The sequence below is a fragment of the Bubalus kerabau genome, chromosome 7 (genome assembly GCF_029407905.1).
Source record: "Bubalus kerabau isolate K-KA32 ecotype Philippines breed swamp buffalo chromosome 7, PCC_UOA_SB_1v2, whole genome shotgun sequence".
NCBI lineage: Eukaryota > Metazoa > Chordata > Mammalia > Artiodactyla > Bovidae > Bubalus > Bubalus kerabau.
The window spans coordinates 72,033,473-72,061,245 of NC_073630.1; the positions used below are offsets into that span (position 1 = coordinate 72,033,473).

At 41.5% G+C, this 27,773-nt stretch overlaps 1 protein-coding gene across 2 annotated transcripts; it reads right to left on the bottom strand.

The window, feature by feature from the left end:
* Nucleotides 1–1,456: 1,456 nt before the first annotated feature.
* LRRC66 (leucine rich repeat containing 66) lies at nucleotides 1,457–27,650 on the bottom strand. 2 transcript variants are annotated; one of them, XM_055587461.1, is made up of 5 exons: nucleotides 27,622–27,650; nucleotides 24,316–24,816; nucleotides 12,159–12,328; nucleotides 5,854–6,043; nucleotides 1,457–4,241 (listed from the first exon to the last, which is right to left on the bottom strand). In XM_055587461.1, the coding sequence occupies exons 2-5, from the start codon at nucleotides 24,809–24,811 to the stop codon at nucleotides 2,521–2,523; spliced, it is 2,577 nt and encodes an 858-aa protein (XP_055443436.1). In that variant the 5' UTR covers nucleotides 24,812–24,816; nucleotides 27,622–27,650; the 3' UTR covers nucleotides 1,457–2,520. The 2 variants fall into 2 exon arrangements, with proteins under 2 accessions (XP_055443436.1, XP_055443437.1); XM_055587462.1 differs by lacking the exon at nucleotides 27,622–27,650 and adding an exon at nucleotides 27,054–27,134.
* Nucleotides 27,651–27,773: the final 123 nt, after the last annotated feature.

Sequence of the window (27,773 nt, forward strand, 5' to 3'; positions counted from 1 at the left end):
AAACAAACAAAAATAGTCAAAGCCATATATACTTTTTTTCTTCAATGCTGCTGAAATAGAAAGTAATTTTTCACTTTATAAAGTAACTGCAAACTCTGAGATGATTTTCAGCTTTATAGACCCTATGCTGGTAATGAACTTCATCCAGCCCATAGAAGAGTCTCCAGCAGATCTCAGTCAAGCCATGTGAAGCCTTGTTTTCACCATAGCACACAGCAGTATAGCAGAGGCTGGAGGGAGGAAGGAAGTGGTCCATTCTACTTGGGTGGAATGAGCTGAGAAAGGCTCTTGGGGGAGGTGACCTTAAACAGTGTCTCAAAAACAGCAGAGACATCTTCCAGGTAGAGGAGGTGAACTTAGTGGAAAAGCCAGATGTGCCCCTAAATGCGGGGAGCAGAGTGGGCAAGGGTGACATAGTCTGGTGTGTCTGTAACTGTGGATTTCAGAGTGAGGTACTGCACAGAGAGATAAATTCCACAGGAAAAGTTGGATGGAAAGCGGGGCCAGATCAATACTAAAGAGTTCGTTTTCATTCATTTATTTCATAAATCCATAGATCGAGAACCTATTAAATGCCAGACCTTTAGGAGACAAGACACTTTGTTGTTGTTCGTGTGGAGGTAAGAGTATAGAAGAGGCAGACAGACAGTAAACCAACCATCACACAAATAACTATTCAACTTTATTTGCGATAAGTTCTCCTTGTGAAGGACAATGCTTGTGCAATGAGAGAGTTTGCAACAGGAAAATCCCACTGAGTCTAGGGGTCCAGGAAGGCTTCCATGAGGAAGTGACAGTTAAGGCTGAGACTCAGGTAGGGTCTGTTGAGCTTAAAGGGGGGCTTGTTTGGGGGTGAGGTTGTTAGGTGGGGTTGGAAAGAACATTGCAGGCAGATGCGATGTGGACAAAGGTCTGGAGACAGGGAGTTATGTGGTGCTATTAAAAAAGAAAAACAAAAACAAAAACACGGAAAAGACTGCATCCACAAAAAATGGGAGCCATGTGATCATACTTGGGTTTTAGGAACCGCTCCCTGGCTGTAGCGTGGGGATGATAAAGGCATGTAGGGCCAGTGCTAAAGAGGCCAGTTGGTGTGCTGTCGTCACAGATCTAGTGGGAGTGTCAAGGTGAGAACTGAAGCTGGAGCTGTGTGGACAGAGAGGATAGAACAGACTTGACAGATACTGAGGGGCTAGAAGTGATTGTACTCAGTGAAAAAAATTAGATGTCGGCAGCAAGGAGAGGAAGACCCCCAGGTTCCTGGATGGAGCAACAGGGCAGATTGTGAAATGGAGGCTCAGACTGGGGGGTGGGGGGGTGGTGGTGGAGAGGATTAGGGGCTGCTGCTGTGTTTCACTTTGGACATGCTTAGACTGAACTGCCTATGGGGCTATCCAACAGGCAGCTGGATGTGAGTTTAAAGTTCCAGAAAGATTTCAGAGCTGAAGTTACAGAAGCAGAAAATAACAATTAAAAGCCATGACAAGTAACAGCTCACGCAGGGAGAAGAAACTGAGTCAGAAGACAAGAGGGTCTGGGACCAAGCCACACATAGCTAAAAATGACAACAACATAGACATTTACCAGGCAAACATAGAATGGTGGAGTACCTTTTTCTTTTACAAGAAACATAAATGCTCTTCCTGAAAATTAATTTTTAATTTACACTTTGTTCTACAAAATGGAGTCTCCGTTAACATTTTTTAAACAAATATTTAGAATTGCTCTGAATCCCTCCAGTTTTGTAGTTTTCTAATCAAACTCCAAAAAGCTGCACTGTTCTTTGTGCAAAATTCATTAAAATCTCCTCAGCAGCTCCATCTACATGCTTCAATATGCACTAAAAATGTTACTTGAACCCCTTTGATTTTCAGGTTGAACATCCTTGTGTTTGTCATAGCAGATCTGGTCCCCACATGGACAGCTAACTTCCATCAGGTTTCTCTGGGTCTGCATTTGAGTATAAAAACTGGAATCACCTTTTTTTCTAACTGCAATACCATCAGTGTTAAATTTTAGTGTAAAATGTATTCATTGGAACCTTCGATGTTTAGGTATCTCAATGCTTCCCCACCTAAATGACCCATGTCTTGTGAATGGCAGTTTTATATTAGAATTAACTAAACGTAGACAAGAATTTAGAGACTCCAGTTCATTGACTCAGCTTTGAGTGCTGACCCCAGTCTTTATCACTGAAGTGCTCCTATGTGCTCAGGGAGCTGGCCTTATCTGAAAGCACTTGTACTAGTGGTACCTGGCTCTTGAGACCATCTTCCAAATAACCCCTCCTGCCCCCCTACCCCTTCACAAATGGTGTTCCACTTATAACCTTTCTGGAATCATTGTCCCCAAGAGGATATACACACCCCTCATTTGCATCAGTGTCCATTCTTCTTGTCCTCTTCAGAATCTTGTTGTGAGGTTCTCAAGTTCTGCCCTGCAGTGACCTTGGAAGGAATACTGTTTTGAGCTGTGTCTATTCCTTGAACATAAAGTTCTTTACAAATATCTGTGTCTCCTTCACGACAGACACTTGTCAGGATCTGAGGGAACTTTGGCAGAACACGGTGGTGTTTGTGGTAAAGCATCCACATTTGCAAATTCCAAGTCTCTAAGTGAGTACTGCCACTCCACCGCGCTGGGTTGAAGAGCAGAGATGTAATTGTAAATGGACATGCTTGGGACCTCCTCACTGCTAGAACTGCTGCCTGATGACCGGGGCAAGGGATCCTCATAATTGTTGGTGTTAGAGGCACTTTCCAGATGAGTCTGGCACAAATGAGATTCTGGGTCAGAAGTGACAGTTTTTCCAAAATGATCTTCCTGGTTTTCACATTTCCTCAAAGTCTTCTGGAAGGCAATGTTGTCCTCAGGACTCTCTAATGGCTTGACACTGTCCCTCCTCTCACAGGAGACCTGGTCCCCACGGGGCTCCCTGGCTCTCCAGCTCTGCTCCCCACCTGCCTCTTCTTCAGCCACATTTCTCCAGTCTTCTGAACTTGTTGAACTCAGAGTAAATAAAGACCCTTCCTCAGAATCAGAGTCAGAGTCCACCTCGTACTGAGCGTCAGGAGTGTGATTTTGCACCGGCTCCTGGTAAGCTGGAGTCACTGGCAGGTCCCCACGGTATCCTGGAGGGCCGCCGAGTGGGGACGGGTCTCCCAGGTCACTGAGTGTGGCCGCTTCGTAGTGGGCGGGAGGCTGTCCCTCAGCACCGGCGCCCTGGAGCCTCTGCTGCTGTGCGCTCTGCCCCTTCTCCTTAGAAAACTCCTTAGAGAAGTGTGGAGGGACCCCTCCTCTCTCCTCCCCAGTGCTGGGCACGTGTGTGCGTGCTGGTCTTTGGGAGAGAGGCACTGTCGTTTCTCTGGAGCAGGGTGGTCCTAGTTTATCAGAATCCTTACAGACTGAGCTAGGGCTGGTCTGTATTCCGGCAGCCACTGCAGGGATGCCCACTGAACGCTCACTGAGGGAAGCTTGCCTGGCCATAGTGTCATAGTTGCCTTCTCCAGGAACATCATTCCTGTAGATGTGGTCCCATCCCACCGATGTGAGTTGGGTGTCATGGGCATTTGGCGGTCCGTAGAGAACGCGCCGGGCTGCACTGTGATTTGGGGGAACCATATCTTTCCCACTTCCTGCCCCAGTGGAGACCCCGCATTGTTCCCTGTCCTGCCGGCCGCCAGCCTCCCTTCTGCTCGGTGCCACCGTTCTTGCTGGAACCACAGCGGTGCGTGGGGCTTGGTTCTCATAGAGGTTTAGATGGTGGAAAGTTTGGGGCAGATCCATCCTCGGCTGCTGTAGGTTTACCGCACCTTCGATTTCATTGTAGAAGGCCTGGTTTGAATACTCATTCCTTGACGCTGAACCTGGACTTTTTTTCTGGCATCCCTGTTGCCACAGTCTGTCCACATAAGGCCTCGCAAAAGCCCCCAGGCAGAAAGCCACGAAGAACGTGATGAACACCGACAGGCAGACGGCCAGGACCAGGTCCTGGGAAGAGTCTGCCTTTCTGCCAGCAGCGCGCACATCCTCGGCCCTCCTAACCCGTTTTGGCAGCTCTCTCGGCCTGTCACCCACATCAGAGCCTGCAGTGTCCTTCTCCAGCATAGAAAAGCGCACTTCCTGGGCCCTCTCAGCTTTGCTCCGTATGAGGGTTTTTATATGTTTCAAATCAGCGTGAGGAAGGTGAGTCTCTCTGGACATTCTGCTTGTGGGGGTCCACCAGTGTGCATCCTCCTTCCCTAAGAATGGGAATGAGAGTCCAGTGATTTAAAAGCATTGTGAGTCCTCAGTCGCTCAGTTGTGTCTACTGTTTGCAACCCCATGGACTGTAGCCTGCTAGGCTCCTCTGTCCATGGGATTCACCAGGCAAGAATACTGGAGGGGGTTGCCATGCTCTCCTCCAGAGGATCTTCCTGACCCAGGGATCAAACCCATATCTCCTAACTTGCAGGCAGATTCTTTACCACTGAGCCACCAGGGAAGCCTCAGTCCTTATCTAGCTAGATTTAAAGTCTGTTTTACATGATTAGCAATTTTACTGGCTGATTGATTGGTTGGTTGTCTGATGCCAATGGTGTGTGTAAGGCTCTGTGCACATTTACACGAGGCTCTCAGGCTTGGGTCTGAGGCTCCAAGGCCCAGAGGCTGTGTTTCTTAGGCTTCCTGACTGACTCCTGCCCACAGGAGGAAGGAAGCCAGGCTGTGGGTACAGTCACATTGCCCCTCCTCTCTCCACATCCTTACCTACTTACTGCACATCTATGAGGACATTCTATCAGCCTCCTGCAAAATCTGCCTTGGCCCCACCTGTGTTTGTTATATCATCTCCTCACCATTCCTCAGTGCTGGTAAACAGCAAAAATATTCAGCTTTTTCTACTGGTTCCTGACATTCTGCCCTCCACACTCAGAAGGCTGGTGTGGCTTTTACAGAGTGATGAAACAAGTGTGGCTGACACTATTAAGACTTCTCTCATCGTTATGGATTTCTCCTAAACCTGTTAAACATGGCCATGTCTCTACTCAAAGCAGTCCTGAGTAGAGCAGAGGCCAGAACTCATTAAAAAAAAAAAAAAAAAAAGAAATGTCCATTTCTCTCTTTTTTCCCAGTTAGGAGTTTGATTTTCGATTTAGCCAAGATAGTTACTAACAACTGTGCTCACTCCTCAGCTGTGTCTGACTCTTTGCAACCTCATGGACTGTCGTTGCCAGGCTCCTCTGTCCATGGGATTTCCCAGGCAAGAATACTGAAGTGCGCTGCCATTTCCTTCTCCAAAGGATCTTCCCAACCCAGGGATTGAACCCACATCTCCAGCATTGGCAGGCAGATTCTTTACCGCTGAGCCACTAGAGAAGCCTGATAGTTAATAGTGAAAAAAAAAAATCCAGAATATTCAATTCCAGTCACATATTTTAGCAGTTTGGGAAAGTGACAGATAAAAAAAATCAAAGAAAAATATACTTTTTTAAATTTGTGTGTTTTGTGTATGTTATATTTTCAGAGGGGTAGCAAGTATCTTAAATAATTATAGTTCAAGTTTTAGAAGTTCTTTGATTATTTTGTTACTCTTTTGGGTAACAAAATATGACATTTGGGGGTTGTAGAGAAACATTCTTTGTGAAATTTCTGGTTTTGACCAAATCCAGTGGTTCCTGACCATGTGAAGAAAATTGTTCATGAATTGAGGAAAACGGATACCAACAATTGTTCTGTGATACAGCCCAATGATGACTAATGCACTCTTGCTCCTGAGGCGGCTGTCATTGTTTCAAATGACACTAAATGTTTTGTGTACATTTTTTTTCTGTTTAAATGGAACCACTTCTGAGAGGAGAGGTACTACTGACTTACCTATGGACTCATTGCAAACAGCATTCCACCTTTTCCTCCAGGACTCAGAAATAACATTTTGGAAGACTGCCAGGCTGTAGTCACACTGCCATGGGTTATCAGCCAGGTCAGCCTCCAGGTGGGGAAGTTCTAGGGCCATGATTACCACTGGCAGAATGGCTGTCAGCGCATTGTCACTGAGGTCTACCATCTGCTCAAGAAAAAAAAAAATTAGGACAGTCTGTGAATAAAGACATTTGGAGACAAATGAGTTACAGATATGGTCTATATCTTTATGGAAGCAATATGAATTTCCCACTGATTTCAGAGTCAGAGACTACTGGTTTTAAATCTCTGCTCTTCCCCTAAAAACTGTGAGACTCAGCAAATTGTTGACTCTCAATAAGCCTACCTCCCAGGGTTGTTCTGAAGATTAAATGTATGGGGAATCTTTAAGTCCAGAGCCTTTATTAAAAGCCCAACCACTTTCCCTTCCTTTTTTCCTAAGAGTTGTGATTTGTACTGCTAGATATAACCTAGACTCCCAATTCTTATCAAGATTTGGAATTAGGTACCAGGTTTAAATGGCAACCCACTCCAGTGTTCTTGCCTGGAATATCCTATGGACGATGGAACCTGGTAGGTTACAGTCCATGGGGTTGCAAAGAGTCGGACATAACTGAGCAACTTCACTTCACTTCACTTCACCAGGTTTAGAATGTCTAGAAGCCCTGTTATCTTGAAAGTGGCAGAAAATATGGGATGATGAGGATAGAGTCCAGAAGAACAACTGTTATTGAACAGAAGGAGCCAAGAGGATTCTTTTGCAAGTATTATTTTAAATGTTGTCATTCAGTCGCTTAGTCGTGTCTGATTCTTTGTGACCCCATGAACTGCAGCACTCCAGGTTCCCCTGTCTTCCACTATCTCCCAGAGCTTGCTCAAATTCATGCCCTGAGTTGATGATGCTATCTAACCATCTTATCCTCTGCTGCCCACTTCTCCTTTTGCCTTCTATGTTTCCCAGCATCAGGGTCTTTTCCAATGAGTCTGCTCTTCACATCAGGTGTGAAGATAAGATACTACCTTATTTTAAAGGTAGTGCATTTGTCTGCATCCATGGCTACTCAGCATACACAAAATGACTACTTTTCCTAGTCTCATATGAAACTAAAGGGAATGTGGGGAACAAAAAGGACTCAGTGACTCTAGAAACACAGAGCAGGATCTGCTGAAGTTGGAATCTCACAGGAGTGTTATGGGGTAGGGGAAGCAGAGTTAGGTGTAGCTCTCGCTGCTGTCTCAGAGCATTGCTGCTGTGTACCAGGCATTCTACTGGGTGCTTTACATGCCTTATCTCTGATCCTCCCAACAGCTTTGTCATTTCCCCCTTTTACAAAGGAGGAAACTGGATGGGGTCACAGTATATCCCACATAGTCCCTAGTCCTAGAACTTGGTACCCACATGCTCAGAAAATAATGGAGGAATGAACAAATGAGTGAATGAATGGCAGAGTTAAAGTATGATCTGCCTCTGCAGCTGGGTGCCTTCTTCTATGTCTCTTGGAGCCTGAGTGCTCACTGCCCTGAAGTGAAGGGCTGGGCAGAGGAGGCCTGGAGCGTGAGGCACCAGAGTGGGATCATGGGGTTTGAAAGCAAATCATAAATGCAAACTTTGCTGAAAAGTAAAAAGAGAGCCATGGATAAAAACCAGAAAGTCTGAATGTAATTCATGTCAATTGTTTAATAAACTCAGGGAAAAAGCAGTATTGGCATCTTAGGTCATATAAATTCTTAAGAAAAGCTGATTCAAACACTCAAACAACACCATAACCAATACTCAGTAGTGAAGTAGTGATCTTTGCATTGTTGAGTAACAAAGCACTCTTAACTCTTAAAGGAAGGTGGTCAAAAATAGGAAATGAGATTTGGAAGACATACACAAAACAACTTTGCTTTGGCCTGGCCTTGTCTAGGATCAAGAGCTTTCTGTGTACACCTGTTGCGGTCTTTTACAGACCAGGACCTGGGGACTGGAGTTGACGAAAAGAAAGAGAGAAAAAGGGAGAGAGAGCAGTATCTCTTGGGTTACATGGAAAACCAATAAAGCCCATGCACAGGACTTGTACTGCTCATGAAGGCACAAGTCTCTCTCAAGGAGGTCTTGAAAGCCTGGGTAAGAAAGTGAGCTTGGCAGGCTTCCACATTCTGATGAGAATGAAGACAGAAAGAAGGGTGCTGGGGACCAAGGTCTCTAGTGGAGCAAGGGTATTTTATTAGCAGAACTGCATGCTTATATATCTTCAGTAAAATGATTACTTAGCCATTTCAAAGAATGAAATTCCACCAGTTGCAACTAAATGGATAGTCTAACACATACAAGGTCCCTGAAGGGAGTCCCTGAAGGGAGTCACTGAAAGGAATCCAAGCAGGTGCCCTTTCCCATGATCTCAGTCCTGAGACCTGCGTGCAGCTCTACTTGTTCCTGTATTCCAGGAACTGATAAGGAACAGAGAGTCCTTGAGAAACGGCACACAAAGGAAAATGCAACATATTGGATCCCTTAAAGTTGAACGTCCCCTGACATACACCATTCTCATCAACAGGTGAGATATTCTAATGTTTTGATGGGTATTTTCTTCTTCGTGCACATCTGCTTTTTCATCCTAGTTAGCTATTATGTTACGAATCATGAAACTGAAATCAAAACAGAATAGAGGACAGAAAGCTAATAAAATGATTCAGGAGGGGTAATTTCTGAGAAAAGATGAAAACAGAATAGACCAATTTGGCTAAAGAAGTGACCATTCACCATCATTTGAAAGGAATGTACTTTATATTGTAGAGAGAGTGGGAGAAGCATGTAATGTTGGTAACAAATCACTGTGCTGGGAAGAATGGCATGCAAAAGGAAGGCTAATTTGAAATGCCAATGAAACATTTTCATTCTATCTAAACATGAGGATGGATTTATGCTTTAAAAAATCTATCTGGCTTCTGAAAAGATTCCCACATGGGAAGACACATAATATAGTGCAAGCATTAAATATATCATCTGGGGAAAAAAAAAAACCAGCATCCATTTTAATATTCAGCTTTCTGATACCAAAGATTCTCATCATGTCCCCAAACCAGTTTTTAGAGTTATTGCTGAACATGCAGAAGGGATAAGAGAGAAGGAGAAATTGTATGATTCTGGGCAAGTCAGGTAATTTAGAATTACAGATGACTTAAACATTCTTGGGCTTATTTTTTAGTCCACCTGTAGCATCTATTACCTGTGAGCTGCAGAAGACTTTTATTTATAAGTACAATAAAAATGCATAGGAAATAAAACAGGCATAGGGAAATTATATATATAAATATAATCAGTATGGGCTTCCTTGGTGGGTCAGCAGTAAAAGAATCTGCCTCCAATGCAGGAGATGCAAGAGATGTGAGTTCAATCCCTGGGTTGCGAAAATCCCCTGGAGGAGGGCGTGGCAACTAACTCCAGTATTCTTGCCTGGAGAATCTCCATGGGACAGAGGAGCCTGGCAGGCTATAGTTCATGGGGTCACAAAGAGTCGAACATGACTGAAATGACTGAGCACTCACACACACACACACATAATCTGTATACAACATACTAAATGAAGTTCCAGGCAATCTGACAACATTTCTGTGGCGAATTGTGGAGTGCTGCCAAGTTAAGTAGACTTTCTCATCTGCTCTGATAACTACTGTGGCAGAAAGGTCCCCAGAAAATCTTCCCCACATTCACATCCTTTGAGTCATCGCCTCCCCTTGGAGGGGGAGAGGTGAGACCTCTGCTTTGCTTCTAACAAATAGACTATGCTGAAAGCAATGAGACATCTCTCCTGTGATTACATTCCATGAGCCTGTAATGTTCTTGCTAGCAGGCTTTTTCCTTTGGGCTCTGAAGCCAGCTGCCACGCTGTGTACTGCTGTGTGGAAGCCCACTTGGCACAGAAACAAGTGTAGGCTTACGCTGACAGCCAGCAAGGAACTGAGCCTTCAGCCCAATAGCCCATGTGGAACTGAATCCTGCCAATAACCACGTAGCCTTGGAAGTGAATCCTTCCTCAGTTGGGTCTTCAGGTGAGACTCCAGCTCTGGCCAACATCTTGACTGCAGTCTCTTGAGACACTTTCAGCAGAGGCCCCAGCCAAGCCTTGCCTGGATTGCTGATCCACAGAAGGCATCAGATAAATACATGTGTGTAGTTTTAGACTGCTAAGTTTGCAGTAATTTGTTACATAGCAATAGATAACATATACACCTATGCATGATCATCATCTATCCATTCATTCCTTTGTTTGTTCACCAAGAGTTTGTAAATGCATGGTATGTACTGGACAGACGTTAAGCACTAGAAAACAAAATAGACATAATGTATGTCCTCAAAGGGGCTTCCCTGGTGGCTCAGTGGTAAAGAATCTGCCTGCAATGCAGGAGACACAGGTTCGAGCCCTTGGGTTGGGAAGATCCCCTGGAGAAGGAAATGGCAACCTACTCCAGTATTCTTGCCTGGGAAATCCCAGAGACAGAGGAGCCTGGCATGGGGTCACAAAAGAGTCGGACATGACTTAGCAACTGAACACACACACCCATATATTCTCAAAGAGCTCTACACGTGGTAGAAGGATTATAGGGATGCAAGCATTAACAGTTAACCATACCTAAAATGAAATAATTTCAGATTCCATATGTACAATAAGGAAAAATCATAGCCTATTAAATATGTATAAAGGGAATGAATTCAATCTAGAGGCCCAGGGAAGGCTTCCTTGAGGAAGAGATGTTGAAAGGATGAGTAAGAGTTCGCTCTTTCAGGCAAAAGGATTAGCAAGATGGGAGGGCTTGGGGTGAAAACCGGGCAGGAAAGCAGTTAGCAAGAGGAGTGTGGCTTGAAATGAACCTGGAGGCGCAGGCAGGGGCCAATCAGATTTGTATGTTAAAGGAGAAGGGCAACCCTGGCCACTTGAGAATGTCTATGTGTAGTCTATGTTTATAAAGGGCTGACTGTATTCCAAATACATTAATAATTTTTATATTGACTCCATGCTAAGAGATAGTTTTTGAGTATACGAGGTTACAAAACACATTACTAAAATTAAATTTACCTGCTTATTTTTTACTTCTTAAATCTAGTTACCAAGAACATCTAAAATTGCCTATGTGGCTCACGTTGTTTTTATTGGATGATAGTGGCCTATGTAAAGAATGTGGGTGTGTGGTGCAGGTTACAGGGATGGGGGCTTAGGCTGCTCCTAAGCCATCTGCGCTTCCCTGGTGGCTCAGTCAGTAAAGAATCTGCCTGCAATGTGGGAGACCTGGGTTCAGTCCCTGGGTGGGGAAGGTCCCCTGGAGGAGGGCATGACAACCCACTCCAGCATTCTTGCCTGGAGAATCCCCATGGACAAAGGAGCCTGGCGGGCTACAGCCCATGGGGTCACAAAGAGTTGGACACGACTGAGCGACTAAGCAGAGCACAAGGCATCTCTAGGTGCCACACTGCTGGCCACTTTGGTATTTCTAAAGGAGCACTGAGGAGAGATTTTACAAGATCTCCTCAAAGACAGGGAGGTGGGAGAAAGGGGCTTGGAGGAGAAGGGGCTAGAGCTGTCAGAACTAGAGCAGGGCTCTGGGAGTTCCTCACACTCACAGCTGTCAGGATGTCAGGACCTTGGTGAGATTCACTGAAGGGTGCCCAAGAGCCAGGCAGCAGGGCTCTAAAATGTGACATCGGTCCCCCCATCATTGGTCTGATGTTTAGAACCATATGTGGCATGTGGTATGTGTGATGCAAGGATATGTTGATATCATTATTATTTGTATTATTCTGTGTCCAATTTTGGTGTGGAGGCACCAGGGTCACTAGCCTTCTGAGATTCATGTGGTCCTGGGCCCTATGGGTGTAGAGTCCATATAGGCCCATAGCGTCCCAAACTGCATCAAACACCAGGGATATTTGACTGACCTTGTAGTTTGGGGAGGGAGCCTTTCTAATCACTAAGATTCATTTTCTTGCCAATTGGTAAGTGAAAGCTCAGAGCTGGGTTTAATTTGACTTAGGAAAAATAATGTGCCTATTCTTGCTGCTGAATATTAATGTTCAAATAAAATTCATGTCCACTACTGAGGCCTTGGAGTTTTGAGGCAAGAGAGAGACTTCAACTTTTTCAGGGGAATCTTAAAATAGACTTATATTTTTTGATTAGTAGCCAGTACTACTGGGCATGTACAAACTGTTCAATGAAGAGTTCTAATGTAATTGCCTGTAGGTCCGCATATTTGAGATGTTATAAACTTTATTTTCTAACCTGTAATTTTTTTAGGTCCTTGAAGGCTTCTGGATGAATTCTGGATATCCTGTTGCTCTTTAAATGGAGGTTTTCCAGTTGCAGGCAGTTATGAAAATCAGACAAACCAATTTGCGATATCCTGTTGAATGACAGATCCAAACTCTGCAATGACTTCAGTTTCCATAGTCCTGTTAAAATTAAAAAGCAGTTTGAAATATAAATCTGACATTTACTGCAGCATTGTTTATAATGGTATGAAACTGGATACAACTTAAATGGTTCACAACAGAGAAACAGGCAAACAAAGGGTAGTCTATCAATACTAAAAATACTGTGTAGCCTTAAAAGAGAACGGGGTAGACCAATATGAACTGACTGAACAGGAAGGTAAACGTTAATTTTCAGAAAAGTATAGAGTATAATTCTAATGTTTTTGCAAAAGAAGAACCAGATACATATGTTTTGAGAGAGCAGAGAAGAAGGCCTGGAAGGAGATGAACTAAGGTACCAGTGATATTTACACTTTGGAACAGGATGGTGAAGAAAGGTGGAACTATGCTTTTATTTTATACGCTTTCAATTCTTTCTTTATATGAACATGTGCTAATTTGGGGGCTTCCCAGGTGGCGCTAGTGGTAAAGAACCTGCTTGCCAATGCAGGAGACATAAGAGATGTGGGTTCAGTCCCTGGGTGGGGAAGATCCCCTGGAAGAGGGGATGGCAACCCACTCCAATAGTCTTGCCTGAAGAATCCCATGGGCAGAGGAGCCTGGCAGGGTATTGTCTTCAGGGTCACAAAGAGTCGAACACCACTGAAGCTACTTAGCACGCATGCACTTGCTAATTTTATAAGAGCACCAGTAAAAAAAATCTAACCTGGATTGAATGAGAGAATTATAATACTTGCTTATTTGATTGACCTGTGGGTAAAACTGGATGATCTTGCTACGGTTATAGAGAAAAAAGTTGTTTTGATGCTTCATTTACATGGATGAATTCTTCCCCTTTTCAGAGATTATTATTCTATTTTGTAGTTATATCTTTTAACTACTTATTGTTGACAAGTGTTTTCTAGAAATTCTTATATTAGGTAATGTGTTACAGCTAGATATTTTACTTTCTGGCAAAATCATCTAATTGAGGGTTGGCCTCTGCCTTCGTATTTCACTTGATTCCAGAAGTAACCATTTGGCACTGAAGATAAACATTGAGAATGAGGTGCTAGCCATAGCAGTCTTCCAAATTTGATTTCCCATATGAGTCTCCCAAGGAAGCCCTGCATTTTTACAGTTCCTTCTGCTCTGTTCTCACATGTAGTCTGCGTCTTTAACAAACTACTACATACAGATCATGTTGGTTCAATTCCAGAAGGGTTTATTTCTTGTCTACTATCTGCAGAGTACTTACTATGAGACTGTTTATGCTGAGAGATGATGACTTAATTGAAATGGCTTCACATCTATGCCTTCATATGTTCATTTCAGCTGTATAGACTAAGCAAGAGATCACGAGGATGACAACTCAGTCAAAATATTATGAGCAAGGCACTTGGTGCTGGGAACGAAGACAATAGAGAAACCTTGTGTCGGGTTACGTGATAAAACACACACACAAGAAAAAGCTATTAGTTACACAAAGCAGTTATACCCCCACCAATAAAACAGTCTTTGGTTGTCAGTCTCTCCATCAGATGATTGGTCCCTTCAGGGCAGAATTCACATCTTTGTGAGCACTTGTAAGGCCTGTTGTATGATATACATTCTGTAGGCTAGAGGTCACAGTGGTTGACCTGCACAGAAATTTACAAGTCTTGGGGCCAACATTAAAGATTCAATACAAATATGTACATTTCTAACTTTTCTTGAAAAATTGGAAGTCTCAAATGGCACAAAACATTTGGCTGGAGCTGAATGAAGGCTGCCTGCTTTGGACGGGACATGTACTTACAGATGAATATGATGTCTCTATCAAAAATAGGAAGACAAAGAATAGGCCAAGAAGCCCTCATGTTTAGAACAATGAAAGACAGCCAAGGTTAATATTCAGCTGGCAGATGCTGAATACTCATGAATACAATATGAGAAATACTTCTGTATTGGCTCATGAACAGCCATCGCTGAGCCCTTGTGTGCTGCTCCACTGCCCTGGGCACTTGACTGACTGAGTCCTCCCTTCCCCCTCCCTCCTCCAGAAAGATTCCACTCCATCAATACAGCCAGGAGGCTTCCAGCTTGGGAACCCAGGCTAAAGGTCGCTTATTAAATGTTTTGAATATAACCTCTGGAGAAAATCTGTTTCTTTGAGGAATGAAGAATATCCCTATGTGTTTTAATATGCAGACAAATGGGTCTTGAGAAAAAAATGCCACCCAGAAACTGAGATGAAGGAGTTTCTTAACATTTTCATGAGATTTCCTGGCCTGTACAGGGATGTAAGCTCATGGTTGCTACTGTATCTAGTGCTTAATTGAATTGAATAAGTACCCCAGGAGTTCAGGGATGAGGGAGACCACATCTATCAATTGACAGGGGGTGTTGAAACCTCCACCTCTAGCCGTGGATTTGAAATGAAGCTGGACCCTGTGGGGCCTTCTCAGAGACAGGGCCCTGTGTTCCCTACCTCTCATCTGTAGAAAAGCTTTAACCTCCTAGGCCTTCCCCAAGTTTCAAAGAGCAAAGTTAATCAGAGAAGTGAGAAAACGTAGAAACCAAGGAAAACAGTCAAGTAAGATAAAATAATAATAGTTTCTAAAAACAGAATGATCATACGATCCAGCAATCCTACTTCTGGGAATATATTCAGACAGAACTATTTAGTTCAAAAAAATACATGCACAGTTCTGCTCATAGCAGCACTGTCAAAAGGGAGAGCAAAAGCGTGGAAACAACCTAAATGATCCACCAACAGATGAAGATAGAGAAGATGTGGTACATGTATACAACGGAATACTACATAACCATAAAAAAGAACGAAATAATGGCATTTGCAGCAACATGGATGGATCTAGAGATAAGTGAAGTCAGTCAGACAGAGAAAGACAAATACCATATGATATCACTTACATGTGGAATCTTGGAGAAGGCAATGGCACCCCACTCCAGTACTCTTGCCCGGAGAATCCCAGGGACGGGGGAGCCTGGTGGGCTGCCGTCTATGGGGTCGCACAGAGTCGGACACGACTGAAGCGACTTAGCAGCAGCAGCAGCAGCAGTACATGTGGAATCTAAAATATGGCACAAATGAACCTATGTACACAACAGAAACAGACTCACGGACAGAGAGGACAGACTTGCGGTTGCTAAGCTGAGAGTGGGGAGAGGAGAGGGATGGACTGGGAGTGTGGGGTTGGTAGGTGCAAACTATTTGCTTTAGGATGGATAGACAACAAGGTCGTACTGTATATAGCACAGGGAACTATATTCGATATCCTACGGCAAACCATATTGGAAAAGAATATACATATATATGTGTGCGTGTGTATAACTGAATCACTTGGTGGAAATTAGTACATTGTAAGTCAACTACACTTCATTTAAAAAAACGACCCCCCCCCCCAAAAAAAATCACAGTCTCATCTCAGCCAGTTCTGCAGGCTGATGTGCCCCCTCCATAAACCAGAGGTGCTTTGGTCTTGGTACCAAGGTGTCCTCTGGCATGCCCAGTGTGTCCCACTGCAGAGCAAGGCCACGTGGGTGTAGCTGCCACATGAGGCTGGCAGGAGGCAGGGGGGCTGCTCTCAGCAAACATCCTCTGCCAGCTCGGTGGAAGCTGTCTGTAGCAGGAATAACTCCAGACCAAACAAACACTTCAGCTGTTTGAGTTTTGAAATAAAATTGGGGGGTGGGGCAGTTAGCAACTAAGGGGCATTTTAGCTGCTACCACTAAGGTACCTTTAAGGTACAGTAGCAAGAACTGGGATGAGAAAGAGAATTAGATACTCAGGATGATCAAAATGGCCCTAAGAGAGAACTAACATTTTTGCACATCTGTTTTGTATGAGGTTGAAGGAGAGATGTTTTACATACATGGCTCTGTTACAGTTTTTACAAATGTTCTCTCTAAGCCTCACATCAACCTTTATATATATTGTTGCTGCTGCTGCTGCTGCTGCTAAGTTGCTTCAGTCGTGTCCAACTCTGTGCGACCTCATAGAGGGCAGCCCACCAGGCTCCCCCGTCCCTGGGATTCTCCAGGCAAGAGTACTGGAGTGGGGTGCCATTGCCTTCTCCAATGCATGAAAGTGAAAAGTGAAAGGGAAGTCGCTCGTTCGTGTCCAACTCTAGCGACCCCATGGACTGCAGCCCACCAGGCTCCTCCGTCCACGGGATTTTCCAGGCAAAAGTACTGGAGTGGGGTGCCACTATCTCTAGGTAAAGATAAGAACCAGGAGTCCTTTCTAGGTTAAGTGACTTGCTTAAGGTCAATAAATGAGTAGAGTAATACAAGGAACTTCACTGGTAGGCCAGTTGGTAAAGAAACTGCCTGCAATGCAGGACACTAGGGTTTGACCCCTCGGTCAGGAAAATTCCCTGGAGAAGGAAATGGCAACCCACTCCAGAATTCTTGCCTGGGAAATCCCATGGACAGAGGAACCTAGCAGGCTACAGTCCATGGGGTCGCAAGAGCTGGACACTATAGTGACAAAACCACCAGCAAGGAATACAAAAGATAAAGCAGAGAGTAAATGCGCATATGATAAGCACATATGAACTTACCTACAAAACCAAAACAGACTCATAGATAAAGATAGCAGACTTGTGGTTGGCAAAGGAGAGGGATGGACTGGGAGTTTGGGGTTGATAAATACAAACTGGAAGAGTGGAACCAGAACATGCCCAAGTATGTTTGGGGACGGGGGGCAGGGCGGCTTTTGAACATGGACCGTTACAAAAATACGTTTTTATTTGACTTCCTTCATAATATCCAGCTAAGATCCACAAGAAGAAGATAACTTTTGCACATGGGAATTAAGACTGTGATGATCAGTTATTCCTTCCACATGAAGATTTTCTCTTTACTTCTACTTTTAGAGAATCAAGCTTTAATGCTCCTAAGAGAACTGGTGAAGTTCTACAAATGATCTTTTCGTTTGGGGGTCTCTCAAGATGGAGTTGGGGAATTTGGGTAAACTCTTCCAAGACCCTTGACTGTGTTTCTCAATAAGGGGAAGTATGTTCTTTTACAAACTGCATGGTGAATCAGTGTTGAGGGACATTCAGGTGAGTGAAAGAGGTTGTGAGGTACATTACTGGGTGGGGCTTGGTTATCAGAGAGCACATTTCATGTTTAAAGAGAGTTAAATGTTGGGAGAAAAATATGGAGGCAATTTTGTGGAGATGGGATTATTTATTAAACTGTCTTCTGATGATCACTTAGGCCACAAGGGGCAGGAATTTGATTAGCCTTTGCATTTAAATGGCCAGACAGTTTTATTATTTCCAAGAAATTATCTCAGTGTCTATTAGAAAAAAATGCTACAGAGGGTATGCCCAGACATTACACTATCTTAGAAACATTCCTTGGGACTCTGAACTTCCTAAATGCTCTTCCAAATGTGATAATCTGATAACATAAAGTTTATGGCTTCAAGTTCAAAAAGTATTAACAATTAGAATAGAGTCTGGAATGGTCCTGGATAACATATTTGATTCATAAAATCAGCCCTTAATATGGTCAAATTTACATAGGTGAGCCATAGACCTTGCCCTCTTAGCTTAATGACATATATTCATTTTGTTACTTTAGAACCTGTATTGTTTTTGAGACCACTGGTTATTGGTATTTCTATAATCCAAGGAGCAATCAGATGAAAGGTTTAATATCCTACAAATGAAAAGAATACAACATGCTTCTTTTTTCCAACAATACACTGGTTACATTTTTTTTCCTTCTCTACCAGTTTCAAAAATCAGGTACTATTTTGCCTCATGGATAACATACTTATTGCTTGGATTCTGGAATTTAGTGTGTTAATGTGAGGTTGTCACCTCTGGTCTTTCTGCATAACTGGAAACCCAGTAAGATGTTTGTCCTGATACATTTTCAGGCACTTTTGGGCACTCCCAAAATACTGCTTGATATAAGTGGGTTAGTGTAACTGGAGACCAGTCCCTAGGATTTCTATTTTTTTTAAACTGATTTTTCCATTATTAAGGCTATACTCCCAAAATATGGGAAGAAGGTGAAGTGATCATTAAGGTTAAATTCATGGTTGGCTTCTGTTTTGTAAATTATATAGGCCAGTACCTCCCCTGGGTGTTTTCCCAACATGAAGCTTTTTGGTAACATCACAGCTGGTCAGTATCAAGACAGGAAGTCAGCTGACATTGGGTTAGTCAGTATGTTCTTTTACCCTTCCAAAAGTGGGCTTTCTGGATTCAAAGCAACGTTTCACTGGCTCTATGAACTGTCACTATTTTAAGACATGTCAAACATGGTTTATAAAGGTACACATGTGCCACAGGCCAATTGTTTGATTGGTGCTGAGATTATCTCTAATTAATTGTTAACTGAGATGAGAGCAAACATCTATGTAAATCAGTTCAGTTCAGTTCAGTCGCTCAGTCGAGTCCAACTCTTTGTGACCCCATGGACTGCTGCACGCCAGGCTTCCCTGTCCATCACCAACTCCCGGAGCTTGCTCAAACTCATGTCCATTTCGATGGTGATGCCATCCAACCATCTCATCCTCTGTCATCCCCTTCTTCTCCTGCCTTCAATCTTTCCCAGCATCAGGGTCTTTTCAAATGAGTCAGTTCTTCGCATCAGGTGGCCAAAGTATTGGAGTTTCAGCTTCAACATCAGTCCTTCTAACGAATATTCAGGACTGATTTCCTTTAGGATGGACTGGCTGGATCTCCTTGCAGTCCAAGGGACTCTCAAGCTCCTTCTCCAACACCACAGTTCAAAAGGATCAGTTCTTCGGTGCTAGCTTTCTTTATAGTCCAACTCTCACATCTGTACATGACTACTGGAAAAACCATAACTTTAGCTAGAAGGACCTTTGTTAGCAAAGTAATGTCTCTGCTTTTTAATATGCTGTCTAGGTTGGTCATAGCTTTTCTTCCAAGGAGCAAGCGTCTTTTAATTTCATGGCTGCAAGCACCATCTGCAGTGATTTTGGAGCTCCAAAACATAAAGTCTGTCATTGTTTCCACTGTTTCCCAATCTATTCACCATGAAGTGATGGGACCGGATGCTATGATCTTAGTTTTCTGAATGTTGAGTTTTACGCCAACTTTTTTACTCTCCTCTTTCACTTTCAAGAGGCTCTTTAGTTCTTCTTCGCTTTCTGCCATAGGGTTGTGTCATCTGTGTATCTGAGGTTATTGATACTTCTCCCAACAATCTTGATTCCAGCTTGTGCTTCATCCAGCCCGGCATTTCTCATGATGTACTCTGCATAGAAGTTAAATAAGTAGGGTGCAAGTATACAGCCTTGATGTACTTCTTTCCCGATTTGAAACCAGTCTATTAGTCCATGTCCAGTTGTAACTGTTGCTTCTTGACCTGCATACAGATTTCTCAGGAGGCAAGTCAGGTGGTCTGGTATTCCCATCTCTTTCTGAATTTTCCACAGTTTGTTGTGATCCACACAGTCAAAGGCTTTGGTGTAGTTAATAAAGCAGAAGCTGATGTTTTTCTGGAACTCTTTTGCTTTTTTGATGATACAACAGATGTTGGCAATTTGATATCTGGTTCCTCTGCCTTTTCTAAATCCAGCTTGAACATCTGGAAGTTCACAGTTCACGTACTATTGAAGCCTGGCTTGGTGAATTTTGAGTATTACTTTGCTAGCATGTGAGATGAGTGCAATTGTGTGGTAATTTGAACATTCTTTGGCATTGCCTTTCTTTGGGACTGGAATGAAAACTGACCTTTTCCAGTGCTGTGGCCACTGCTGAGTTTTCCAAATTTGCTGGCATATTGAGTGCAGCACTTTCACAGCATCATGTTTTAGAATTTGAAATAGCTCAGCTGGAATTCCATCACCTCCACTAGCTTTATTCATAGTGATGCTTCCTAAGGCCCACTTGACTTCACATTCCAGGATGTCTAGCTCTAGGAGAGTGATCACACCATTGTGGTTATCTTGGTCATGAAGATCTTTTTTGTATAGTTCTGTGTATTCCTGTCACTTCTTCTTAATATCTTCTGCTTCTGTTAGGTCCATACCATTTTTGTCCTTTACTGTGCCCATCTTTGCATGAAATGTTCCCTTGATATCACTAATATTCTTGAAGAGATCTCTAGTATTTCCCGTTCTATTGTTTTCCTCTATTTCTTTGCATTGATCATTGTAAATCTATTTACTTATATAGTTAGATACAAATGATTCTCTGCTTATGGATTATAATTATGAATTAGAGTGGGCTAGGATCACATCTACTGCAATAACTATTTAACACTTTAAAAGATAACTTGAGATTTAGCCAAAAACAAATTTATTGTTACCTAGCCATAGTCACAGAATAATGAATGGGAAGGTACGCTAGAGGGGACTCAACCTAGTAAAAACTGAAAATATATGATGACTACAGAAAAATACTTCAAATCACAAAATGCTATGGATAAAAGAACTCAAGTATATCCAATTAGATTTAGGGCTTACATTGGACTTCCATCATTGATCTGTTTTATTCATCTCTCCATAATTCTATATGCTAGAATTCTATTATTAAATAGAATTTCAGATACAAGATTTGCTCATTTCATATATTTCCCCCCCTCCTTTGGAAGTTTAACATATTTCCTGATATTTTGGGAAGCAAAAATTTAATTTGAGAAAAGAAGATGGGACTGTATCTGCATTTTATAGGGGTATTTGGTCCTTAAATGAAATGTATGCATCCTATCCTCCAGTGAGCTCTGGGGAATTCATCTGCCTTAAGGAGACAGAGTCAGCATTTCTCTATTTACTGTTGTGGGCTAATATTTTGACATATTAATCTTTTGCCTATCTCTTTTCCTTATTTCCTTTCTCTCCGTTCAAGCAGAAAGTAAAAGATCTGTGTTAGTTGTTCCAGGGGAGGCCCTCCCTGGTGGCACAGTGGAAAGAATCCACCTGCTAATGCAGGGGACACAGGTTGGATCTCTGGTTGGGGAAGATTCCACATGCCGCGGAGCAACTAAGCCCATGCACAACAACTACTGAGCCCGAGCGCTAAGGCCTGCAAGTCTCAACTACTGAGCCTGTGTGCTGCAACCGCTGAAGCCCACATGCCTAGAGCCTGTGCTCCGCAGCAAGAGAAGTCACCACAATGAGAAGCCCACAGGCAGCAACTGGACAGTAGCCCCCTAATGCACATCATAAGGCAGAAAGCAGAGGTGAATCATGTCTTTTTGGCTTTTGTTTACTAAAGGCCTAAATCTTTAGAGGAAAGGAATTTCTAGATCTAGATAGAGGATTTTGAAGAAACAAAAGCAGGTAAGAATTCCCTCCAAAGTGAAGGACTGAAAAGAAATGTTCTCTGGCTAGAAGGGGTAAGGGATACATATATGAGCATGTGTGCACGTGCACACACACACACACACACACACACACACACACACTTTGATGCCTTGTCGGGGTATAAGATTCTAGAGCTATGGTACAAATCTAGCAAAAGACAAATGAAAGTCCATGAAAGACTGATGTTAACTGTCACTATCTCTTCATCCCACCCTAACTGATGCTAGCAGGATGGGGGCTCAGAATTAGAAATTCTGCTGAATTATAAATGATAGTGACGTATCCAGCTCACCTGAATTTGTGGGTTGAGATTTACATTTAAACACACTAGTTAGGAAACACTGCTATATCATGTGAGTATGTGTAGCTTTAATGATGTTCATCAAAGAGTTATAGCAAACAAAAAGGAAATAATCTAAATGCTATTTAACTGAACTGATTATAATATATGTATATGTGAAAACTGGGGCTTCCCTGGTGGCTCAGATGTAAAGAATCTGCCTTCCAATGCAGGAGACACAGGTTCTATCCCTGAGTTAGGAAGATCTCCTGGAGAAGGGAATGGCTACCCACTCCAGTATTCTTGCCTGGAGAATCTCATGGACAGAGGAGCCTGGTGGGCTACAGTCCATGGGGTCGCAAAGAACTGGACACAACTGAGTGACTAACATATATGAAAATTATTTGACTATTTAAAGTATTTATGAGATTGCTTAATTATGTAAAGATGTTCCAAATATTCTGTGATATAAAATTATGTTATGACATATGGGCAGTAGGATACAATTTTTAAAGAAAAATATATAAGTAGGCATAAAGAATAAACTTGAAGAATATATATTACATGAGGGACTTTAATGTTTCCCTTTAAATTTTTCTTTAATTCCTAATATTCTACAGATAACAGGCATTTCTTTTACAATAAGAACAATATAATAAAAATCATAAAATGCAATTAGTTTACACTTTGCACTGAGAATACTACACCCTGCTTTTATGGAAAAGGTCAGGGAGAGAAGACTCCTGTCCTCACACAATTCTGCTGATATGGTGACTGGAATAGTTGTCCCTTCACCTGCCAGGCTATTACTGCCACATTTATGCTTACAACAAGACCAGAAACTGGTGATAAATGAATAAATAAAAAAATAAAAACATGAAATTAAAGAACTGAAATGAGAAAAACTAAATATAATTTAAGATGGAGAGAAATGAAAATATTCTTACATTTTCTTTTTTAGCACGTGCATGCCTGTGTGCTAAGTTGCCTCAGGCATGTCTGACTCTGTGCAACCCTATGAACTGTAGCCTGCCAAGCTCCTCTGTTTATGGGATTCTCCAGGCAAGAATACTGGAGTGGATTGCCCTGCCCTCCTCCAGGGATCCTCCTGACCCAGGGATTGAACCCACGTCTCCCACATCTCCTGCACTGGCAGGCAGGTTCTTTGCCACTAGCACCACCATAGGGTCTACCATAAAGTAAGTACTTACAATAGTGATTGAGACTGAAAACAAATAGGGAAAGGAAACTCTGTAGCTTTCCTGAATATAAAAAGGAAGCTGTGGCTTACAAATCTGATTTATTTTCTAAATAAAACATCATTATAAAATATAAAAATGTGAAACATTATTATTAGTATTATTATATATTTTCTAAATAAAAACATTGGAGTTAAGGAACTCCAACATGTAGGTTACTGAGTATCAGAATGGATGAGTATTTATTATAAAATAAGATGATATGTGTTCTGATGAGTTCTAATTTTGATTTAACAATAAGAGTTTACATATAATATTAGCATATATATAGTCTACATTTGGAGGAGAACTAGATAAGTAGATGTAAAATGTATTCTGTAGAAACAAAAATTATAAATATGGCAACATTTAATTTGAATTGTTACATATTAAAAGTATCTGAACTAGTTATTTCTCAATGCTTTTCTATAATTAGTAACAAATATACATAAATCAAATTAGGTAATTTAAAATAATGCATTATTATTTAGTACTTAAATACTTCCTATTATTAGTATCTCTTGACAAATTCATATAATATCAATATAAGTTATGGCAACAGATTAAATTACATTGATTTTAAATTCCACATATTATAAACTTAAAATTCTCATAAGAAACTCCTTTTATTATATTTGAAAAGTGAAAGTGAAGTTAGTCACTCAGTCGTGTCTGACTCTGTGATCCCATGGACGGTAGCCCTCCAGACTTCTCCAACAATGGGATTTTCCAGGCAAAAATTCTGTAGTGGGTTGCCATTTCTTCTCCAGGGCATCTTCCTGACTCAGGGATCGAAGCGGGCTCTCCTGCATTGCAGGCAGAGTCCATCATATGAGCCACCAGGGAAGTCCTTTTATTATATTTACTCTGATCAAATTGCTGTACTTGTAGCTGTTTTCCTGAAACTGAAAACAAACCTGGAATTCTTATTGACACAAAACATTATGACTCAGTGCGTAAAGAATCTGCCTATAATGCTGGAGACATAGGAGACACAGGTTTGATCCCTGGGTCAGGAAGATTCTCTGGAGAAGTAAATGGTAATCCACTCCAGTATTCTTGCCTGAAAAATCCCATGGACAGAGGAGCCTGGTCGGGTACAGTAAAAAGTGTCACTAGGGTCAGATGTGACTGAGCAACTAAGCATGCATATTAGCTCTCCGAATACTCGTGGTTTCTTGGTCCATGTTTTAAAATTGTACTTACCCTTGGGAATGTTGCTGAGTTTATTTCGTTGAAGAGTAAGCAACTTGAGAAATGGAAGCCGATTTCTCAAGCTGCCTCTGTGGTGTTTCACCCATGAGGACTTAAAACTGGGTAGATCCAATAATACTGAGTGAATGGCATTGTTGCTGAGGTTTAATGTTTCCAAAGCATGAAAATGTTCAAGAGAGCTTAAGGTTATTTTTGATATGAGATTGTTACTAAGGTCCAGGTGTTTTATGTTCCACTCTTCTTTTTTCATGTGAGTTTGTAAGAGAACCCTCAAGAAATTGGAACTGTCATCCACTGTGGGTGCTATCTGTGATATGTCCACGGGCATTTCATGCTTTCCAGCAAAAGAGCAATTTGTTGTAAGATATCCATTCCATTGGCACTTGGAATTGAATAAAATGCTGCTTTTTCTTGATGGGTTTGTCATTGTGCCAGTAAAATAAAGACCTATAACCATGGTAATCACTCTGAAACACAGGTTTTTCATAATGCCTGGAGAAAGAAAAATTGACTTATTCAAAATGACTTGTGTACAAACAGCAAATAAGCAGAAAATTTAATTTTCAATTTAAGACTTAGCAAAGTTATCTTGCCTTGATTGTCAATTTAAGTGGATGTTTGATTTCTTACAAATTGCCAAAATGGTATACAGCTATAGTGTAAAATTACATTTATGTCACATTTTAAAAGAAAGACCCTCTCCACCCACTGCCCTCCACCCTAATCTGTCAAAAAATACATATTCACTTGGGTCTCACCTCTGTGTCTGCTTTTCCAGGACCATTCGCCCTACAGTCTACTTTAGAATGAGGGAAACCTACCAAGATTAAACACTTCCCTGTTCTTGCTGGTCATTAGCACTGAGTAAAGTCTATTATGCTTATCTTACAGCACTGTAATCAGCCTTGTGCTTTACCATGTGAGTGACAAGTCATCTAGTTACAGTAAACCACAGAACTGTATTGGTGAAAAGTTCAACTCATGTGAAAGAGACTCAAGATTTTTTTTAAATGACGGGAGGAACTACAAGCTTTGTCTTTGTGGCTTTGGTGACCTTTCAAATCCTCTGGAAATGAGACATATACAACACTAAAAAAAAGGGGGGGGTGGTTATAAAAAGGATGGTTTGCCTAGGATCCATGAAGATGTAAGATACAGAAACTCAAGTATCTTCTTCATCAGAGATTCTTGAAAGCAATCAAAAGCTTTAAAACAAGTATCTACAAATCACAATGCCTGAAGGTATACACAAAAACAATATTAAAAGTAAATGAATACTTTTGTGATTTAATTACTAAATTCTGTTAAAAATCAGTGTGTGTACAGATAACCACGTGATTCAGCAGGTAGGTTTATGACAAATCACCCTTTCTGCTCTAATGGCACACTCTTGTTCTCGTCACTCATCTGAGTACTAGAATGGGCTAACTAGTTTTCCTGCCATTTTTACCGCCTCTTGATTTTCCTTCTTGGTTTATCCAGTGAAATTCCGAAGGGTTATTTCCCCACAGTACTGTTTTCCGCATTTCATTCCCTCATTCAAAATCCTTAAAGGGATCTTCAGTGCCTATAGTCCAAATCCCTCGGGTCAGCATCCTAGGCCTTGTATTATTTACATAACTTTATGAACTAGTTTTGAAAGCACATGTGGAGTACCTATGAGGTGAGGCTTGTGCACCTCAATATATATGCAGAGCTCATGCAAAAATCAGCTTTTGATTCACTCTAATTCCAAGCCCAAAGGCCTTTCCTCTTCTCAGTTCAAAACCTACGTACGTCCTTCTATATCTATCACAGAGCCAATAGCCTTAAGACCCTTTTTCCTGCTTTGGCCTCTATTTTATCCAGAAACCTTTCAATAAATATTTATTGAATGAATGAATATATGTTAACAACATTCAATTTGACAGAATATCAATACTATCCTGCATTGCTTTGCTTTGTATCTGTTTTAAACACCCCAAAAAACAACAGCTCCCAGATGGTAAGGGCCATGTTTTTATATATATACACATACACATATATAAAGATAAAAGTTCCTCCACTTTTTAATATTTTTAATACTCTTCAGTCATAGGACTATGCTATATATAAATAGGGCTGTATCTACATCATCAACCTCTTTATCATTTAAAATTTATATACATAAAGTTCCCCTATTTAAAAAATATTTTTAATAGTCTTCAGTCTGTCCTAGGACTATGCTATCTATAAATAGGGATATATCTGTATCATCAACCTATTTATCATCTAAATTTATATATTTCCCCCCATGTTCTATATTTTTAAGTCTGCAGTTTGTCATAGGGTTATACTCTGCTTGGATAAATGAATAGATGGAGTGAATGAAACTTACCATGTAACTTTTTAAACTTTGGTTTCATATAAGGTCAAATCTCCCGTAATTGAAGGGTATCTAAATTCAGGTACACATGGCCATGAACTGCAAAGGTGCCCTACAGCATGGAGGAGTGACTGATTTTTAAAGTGTACCTCTTATGTAATACCAGCAATTGAATTAATTTGTATAGTCAGAAAGGTATTTGTTACTACATTTCAAAGCTGAAATCATCAGTATGCAATTATATAGCAAGCTAATGTCACAATATCAGCAGTAACAGAAAAAAGTCATCATTCAGAGGCATACTATAATATTAAAGAGAAACATGCGGTTGAAAATTTTTTTCTTAAGGGGACTTAAAAAAAATCACTTTTTTCCCCCCACTTACCTGATTCTTTCTAAGTTGAAGAGATTTATCTGTAACTAGTAGATTTTACTTGAAAACAGCTGATAAGGATAACTTTATATCTTAAAGTGAAAGGTATTAATTCATAAATTAAAAAATATTATACAACAATGCAAACTAGCCATAATATACATATATCCCCTCTGCATTGTCGTATGGCAGAAACCAACATATTTTAAAGCAATTATCCTCCAAATAAAAATAAATTCAAAAGATTATATATATATATATACTAAAACAAACTTCTATGTTAGGTAAGGAACATCTGAGAACTCCAGAAAAATTTTCTGAGGCTACTGGAGACAATTAGGTGAAATGTAAATCTATAAATGGACACATTCAAGCTGAAGTAATGAGGAAACAGTTAGAAATATTGGGTGTGTCGGTGAGAGAGGTAGGGAGAAAGCAGTAGAAAAATCAGAAAGTAGAAAGGAAACGAGTCCATTCCTATATGAAAGATAAGTTACCACAATTAGAAGAAAAAAACGCAAGAGGCTAGTTTTGCCAAGACTTAGAAAGCACACAACAGGAACACTGTTTCTGGGCATACCTCCGGTCCTCAGGGATTCTTTCCAGTGGGTCTCTGAATCATGCCAGGTGAGGATTTTAGACCTGAGCCTCTGAGGCTCCACCCATTGGCCCTGGAGCTTGCCCTCTGGCAAACCTTTAACCCCTTCTTATCTAAGCTCTGGCCTCTTGCAG

Excerpts from the sequence above, each read along its gene's own strand:
- LRRC66 (XM_055587461.1), bottom strand. The coding sequence starts at position 24,811 with ATGAAAAACCTGTGTTTCAGAGTGATTACCATGGTTATAGGTCTTTAT. Across the intron at positions 12,329-24,315 it reads ACTCAGCAACATTCCCAAGG|GACTATGGAAACTGAAGTCA; the intron begins GTAAGTACAATT and ends TAATTTTAACAG. Across the intron at positions 4,242-5,853 it reads TGTTTGCAATGAGTCCATAG|GGAAGGAGGATGCACACTGG; the intron begins GTAAGTCAGTAG and ends TCCCATTCTTAG.